This window comes from Eumetopias jubatus, unplaced genomic scaffold, assembly GCF_037043125.1.
Source record: "Eumetopias jubatus isolate StellerSeaLion01/CBP00866 unplaced genomic scaffold, mEumJub1_p1.0 scaffold_12, whole genome shotgun sequence".
Lineage (NCBI taxonomy): Eukaryota > Metazoa > Chordata > Mammalia > Carnivora > Otariidae > Eumetopias > Eumetopias jubatus.
In genome coordinates, this window is record NW_028274818.1 from 49247890 (window position 1) to 49253889 (window position 6000).

At 47.7% G+C, this 6000-nt stretch overlaps 1 protein-coding gene across 1 annotated transcript in view; it reads left to right on the forward strand.

Moving 5' to 3' along the window:
• Positions 1 to 4851, forward strand: part of SEC16B (SEC16 homolog B, endoplasmic reticulum export factor) — a 38233-nt gene extending 33382 nt beyond the window's left edge. The window contains exons 20-25 of the mRNA XM_028092078.2: positions 949 to 1101; positions 1274 to 1369; positions 1679 to 1781; positions 1917 to 1996; positions 3079 to 3177; positions 3808 to 4851. Of these exons, the coding sequence (XP_027947879.2) occupies positions 949 to 1101; positions 1274 to 1369; positions 1679 to 1781; positions 1917 to 1996; positions 3079 to 3177; positions 3808 to 3876 (600 nt within the window). The 3' untranslated portion in view covers positions 3877 to 4851. The remainder of the gene's footprint in view (positions 1 to 948; positions 1102 to 1273; positions 1370 to 1678; positions 1782 to 1916; positions 1997 to 3078; positions 3178 to 3807) is intronic.
• The last annotated feature ends 1149 nt before the right edge of the window (positions 4852 to 6000 follow it).

The window sequence follows — 6000 nt, forward strand, 5'->3', positions numbered from 1 at the left end:
TAATCCACCTCACAGGACAGTTGTAAGGATTAAACGAATCACTATATGTAAGTGCTTAGAACAGTGTTTACTACCTAGTAAATGCTGGTACTCAGAATAAAAATCGAAGCTTTTTCTAGATTTGCCAAAGTATTTTCAAGGGTTGTACCAATTACACCTTTTTGGAGTATAAAATGTGAATATAACACAAAAGGACAAATATGGTGTGATTCTGCTTATATGAGGTGCCTAGAAGAGGCAAATTTACGGACAAAAAGAGTAGAGGTGACTAGGGGCCTTAGGGGGAGGGGAAAATGGGGAGTTAGTGTTTAGTGGGCACAGTTTCTGTTGAGGTTAATTAAATGTTCTGGAAATGGATTATTAGTGGTGGCTATACAACATTGTGAATATATTGATACCACTGAGTTGCACACTTAAAAATGGTTAAATTGGTGGATTTTATGCTATGTGTATTTTCCCACACACACAGATAAAAGGGCACATCGGCATATTTTGCTTTCCTCTGTTGCATTTGTTCGCAGTTGATCTTGAACAAGTCTGCTAGGAATGAGCTCTCGGTTGAGTGGGGGTCATTTTCTGTCCTTTTGGGTGTGTAGGTACCCGTGGGGTGTGTCCTGTCCCGCTTCCTCTCCCCCAAGGGCCTTCCACATCCTCTGCTCCAGGCTTCGGCATAATTCTGGAACTTTGATGTGGGGAGGGAGCACAGCGGCCGGAAGCCCAGAGGATTGGGGGGTAACACAAGGACGGGGAGTGGGCTCTGGCCTTGTCCGGCGGCCTTTGGCAAATCATTTCTCCTAGCTAGGCCTGATTTCCTCATCAGTAAAATGTGAGCCTGTGAGGCTATCCCAGTGATTTACTGAGCGGGGCTGGTGAGGGAGAACGTGTGATTTGCCCTCATAACCTGTCAAGTGCTATAAAAACGTTCGTTCTTATGTTCTTTAATCCCAGGTGCCAGCGATTCCCAGATCACGAAATAATTCTGAGAGTTCCACTGTTTCAGTCAAGGAGGATGGGGAGGAGTCCTCCGATGAGGCAGATAAGAAATCTTCCCAAAGCCCGGCACAGAAAGAAAAACCAGGAGACGAGAAAGAGAACACGAAGGTGGATGGTCTTGTTCTGTGTCCCCTTCCCAAATGGTGTGGGGGGGGCAGGCTTGGGAACCTAGGCTTTGGCAGGGCCTCCGACTCTCCACCATCGTACTGGGGTGGGCCTGTCTCCTAGTCAGCGGGAGAAGCACACCTGTAGGCCCTAAATCTCCTCCTTTCCCTTCCAGAGCTCCGGATTTGGCTGGTTCAGCTGGTTTCGCTCAAAGCCCACCGACAACGCATCCGCCTCTGGAGAACACTCATCTGACAGTCCCGACTCTGAGGTAAGTGAAAGGGCCCCGGGGGCAAGGACCCTTCCTCTCCTGTGGGCCCGTTGGAGGACGTTTCCTCAGAGCCTCTGAGGCCCGGAGCTGGCATCTGGCAATTGGCAAAGGCCAACTGGGTCTTAAAAATTGGGACGAAGTATATTAACTTTAGGGCACCAGGAGTTGTTTGATCACTGAGCAAAGGGGTGGCACGAGAGTTTTGGGGTGAGTCCCTGGCCACAGGTCACAGGTTGAGGCCGCTGTTGTGGGCATGAATTTGTTAGCAACCAGTACCTCCAACTCTGCCTGTCTTTCTCCACGACGCAGGAGACCTCCAGAGCATCTTCTCCGCCTGAGGCTGGCCCTGGCTTCACACTGACCTCTCTCCCAGAGCCCCAGTCTCTGCCAGGCACCTTGTCTGGAGCGACAGGTACCGCCAACCTCATGTCCTCTGGGTCGGTGGGCTCTCTGGGTCTGAGGTACCTCAGGCCTTGGGGGTACCTTCTGAGAGTGGGGCTTCCTCAGCCCTGAGCAGTGGAAACAGCTCTGACTCATTGCTTTCCAGGCGAGGGCCAAGTCCGAGGATCAGCATCCTGTGGGGGAGCAGCTGAGGGCACTGGGAGTGAAGGCCTGTCTGGGCCTGAGGTGAGCAGCCCATGGGCTGGAGCTTAGGGCCCCACCAGAGGCCTGCGTGTGCGAGGGCTGAACATTCAGTGTGGGCTGGAGGTGCCACCCGGTGAGGGCAGAAAGCTTCTGTAGAAGTCTGTTAGGGCCACCATGACAAAATGTCACAGGCTACAGTTTAAACAAAGGGATTTCCTCACAGTTCTGGAGGCTGGACGTCTGAGGCAGGGTGTTGGCAGGGTTGGTTTCTCCTGAGGCCTCATTCCTTGGCTTGTAGATGGCCATGGCTTTCACAGGGTCTTCCCTCTGTGTGTGTCTGTGTCTGAACTCCCCCTTCTTATAAGGACACCAGGCATATTGACTTAGGACCCACCCTGATGCACTCTTCTTACCTTAATCACCTCTTTATTTTTTTTTTAAGATTTTCTTTTTAAGTAATCTTTACACCCAACGTGGGGCTTGAACTTACAACCCTGAGATCAAGAGTCACATGCTCTACTGATTGAGCCAGCCAGGCACCCCCTCAAACACTTCTTCAAAGACACTACCTCTAAATACATTCTGAAGTACTGGGGGTTAGAATCCCCATATAGGAAGTTTCGAGGGGACATGATGTAGCCCATAACGACTTCCTTAGGTGAAGTCTAGGGAACGGCCTTTTCCCTGTCCCAGAGTTCACCAGGGACTTTGGCAAGGACTGTAAAAAGTTCTTGATGAATCGTCCACACGGTACGGATTTCATGCTGATTGCTAGGAAAACATTTTTATTTTCTTGTGGTTGGGTTAGAGCACTCTTGCAGTATTTTAGGCCTTCCCGAGAATATGATAGTACTTTTTATGATGCTATCAAGAGAATTGACTGTGGCTTTTTCTTCTCACTCACTCCAGGTACAGGAGCCCCTGAGCCTCTGCTTTTGCCACCCCAGACCCAGGGGTTGGCCGTGCCCACTTGAATCATGTTTGTTTGCTTGAATTCCCTGAGGTCTATCAGGAAATCCTTTTCATCTGTATCTCTTGGCCAAAGTTGACATTCAAGGGAAACCCTTGATGTTCTGGAACCAGAAGTGGCGACTGATAGGATTTTCTATTATTTTCCATCACAGGCTGTTTCCTCTGAGCTTTACTTCAACCCCGGTGTTCTGCTTCCCCCAACACCCTTGAAAGGAAGTGTTCCTCTCTACAACCCATCTCAGGTCCCCCAGGTAAGGGAGCCCTGAGGGAGAAGGGTTAAGAGCACAAATTTTGGATGAAGGCAATCCAAGTTTATATTCCTCGTTTGCCAGTTACTGTGTGTGGGTTCTTGCACAATGACTTACCCTCTATAAGACTCAGTTTCTGCATCTGTAAAGTGGGGTTAGTAGTAGCCACCTTGCAGGGGAGGCGTGAGGATTAAATGGGAGCATGTGTATGAAGGGCCTCAGTTAGTGTCACTATTAGTAATACCACTCTTGACCTTTCAGAGGTCTTGAGACTTTGAGAGACACATAGGTATTGGTACCAGTGGTGTGGAAATACCATCACTCCACCTGGGGGTGTCGGGGATCATTGCAAACTTTGAGAGAAACTAAACTCCCTGCCCTTCAGTGACTTGGGAGTAGATTGATTGCTCTTATGTACCCATTTGGCCTCGTCTCTTAATAAAGTTGAATTTCTTTTGCTATAGTTAAGAGGTACAGATGTTGGGTGAAAGTAAGTAATTAGAATATCACCTGGGAAGCCAAATGCAGCCTGAGAGTTCTAGACTTCGGATGCCCTAGCTCAGTCCAGCCAGCTAGCCCTGGATGGAGTCCTGCTTGGAGCTATAATCTCAGGCAACCTTTTTTCTTTTCCAGCTCTCCATGGTTAGTAGCTTGAACCGACCAAATCGCCTAGCTCAGCGCCGCTATCCAACCCAGCGATGATGATAACGGCCACCCATCGCAGGCTGGTCTCCTTCCTTGATTTCCAACTCCTCTGCCATATTGGGGCCCCCAAGAGGGTCCTGCTGGCCTATTGCCTTCACTGGGACAGGCTCTTCCAGGACACAGCTCAGTCCAGTCTCTTAACATTAGCTTCAGAATGATGGCTAGTACCACGTTGGATGGAAAAGCTGGGTAGAACAGCAGACCGAAGGTGAGCAGGATGCCATGGCGGGAGCATTCAGGATGGTAGCTTCAGATCCTCAGGAGAGTCAAGCCGACTCGGAATTCCCTTGGCTGGAATCAAGGCGAATCCACTGGGCTTTGCGGCAGGAAATTATTTGGGGGAGGGGCCCAGAGCGATATTCATGACCAATGTTGACGCATTCCTCAGTCTTAGTTATAGACCAATTCACGGATCTACTTAGCAAAGTTTATATGCTGAAACTTGATTATTGCTTCCCAGCAGAGCTCCCTCCTCACTGACATTTCAGCAGTTTCCCTCTTGGTCCTAGTTTTGTGCATATTTTTATGTGCTTCAGATTAATTATATTTCTCTCACTTTCTTAGCTGGTCCTATTTTTTCACATTCTGGCATCTGGCTATCAAGTTAGATTGCTGTAGGCATCATATTGTCATGGTAACTACTGAACCTAATGATGCAGATGGATGGAACAGCAGTGTAATAAATGATGGGAAATGTTTCCTAAAAATTCACCCCTTCCATAAGAGAGGAGAATGAGTGCCTGATAGTGTTAATACCACCCTTCCTACCTCAGGCCTTTGCAAATGGATGTTGGGAGGGTCACTGGAGCCAGAGGGAGGAGGGGGACATCTTGGAAATTTCCAGTTCTCTTTTCAAACCCAAAATAGGGATGACTCTTGCTGTTTGTCAGATTTGCTGAAAATTGCTCCTCACAAAGAACGTTTTTTCTATGTGTAATTGTACATACAGGTTTTGTACTCTAATGTACTACAGTTCTGATGTTGACAGTGATTAAACCAGATAATTTTATAGCAAATGCTTGTCTCTGGCTGATTTTTGCAGAGGGAGAGAGCACACTCTTCCCTGAAGTGCTTCTAATAATGGTTTCATTATGTGATAAGGTGCGTATATCTGGAAAGAGCCCTTTGTTACGAAGAATCTGGGGACTGATCCTCTTAACTTCCAAGTCTACTCTAATGTTATTTTTTCAATTTAGAAAATAGGGACAAAATGCCTCTGATGCAAATCACTCCATTAACTAAATATTGCATTTTCTGTTCCCTCAAAAGTTTCTTCATCTCTCAGATTAAATTAGGAAATGTATGCGTAAGTGTTTTTTGGACTGAGAGGGCCCTCTGTAAATGCCGTTGCCTTATTTCCCCTAAAAGACCGCTGCCTTCGGTTTGGTATGCTGACACCCAGTGGCAGTACTATGGCAGCTGTATGTGAGTTTCAGAGGAACCAAACAGTTTTGACTTGGATCTCAGCACATCCACAGTTCACCCACATCAGGCTCTCTGCTCGGCGGGGAGTCTGCTGCTTCCTCTCTCCCTCTGTGCTCTCTCTTTCTCAAATGAAATCTTTAAAAAAATTATTAGTAAACAATCTAATAAGTACAATCCAGACTGTCTCATTGCCTACCAAATTAAACTCTGGATCTTTCATTCATGATATAGGTAATGGAACAATAATTTAAAACTACTTCTTGGGGCCCCTGGGTGGCTCAGTAGGTTGAGCATCCGACTCTGGGTCTCAGCTAAGCTCATGAGCCCAGGGTTGAGCCTTGCATCAGGCTCCACGCTCAGTGGGAGTCTGCTTGAGATTCTCTCCCTTTGCCCCTCCCCCTGCTTGTGTGTGCATGCAAATGCTCTCTCAAATAAATAAAAATAAATCTTAACCCTACTACTCAATAGGTATCCTAATTACTAAGCTAGTTTCTCTTCCTGCATCCTGCCACCAATGCTAGGTCATGTGGCTTAGTGCCCCTGGGAACAATGGCAGAAGGGAAGGCCTCAGAAGCTCTTTAGAGGAGAGTGAGGACCGAAGAGGAAGGCAAAGACCTCAGAGGCCTGTGTACTCACTTCCTCCTCCCACTGGGAAAATTCCTGGAAAATCCGTGACTGAAGCATCACCAGAGCCAG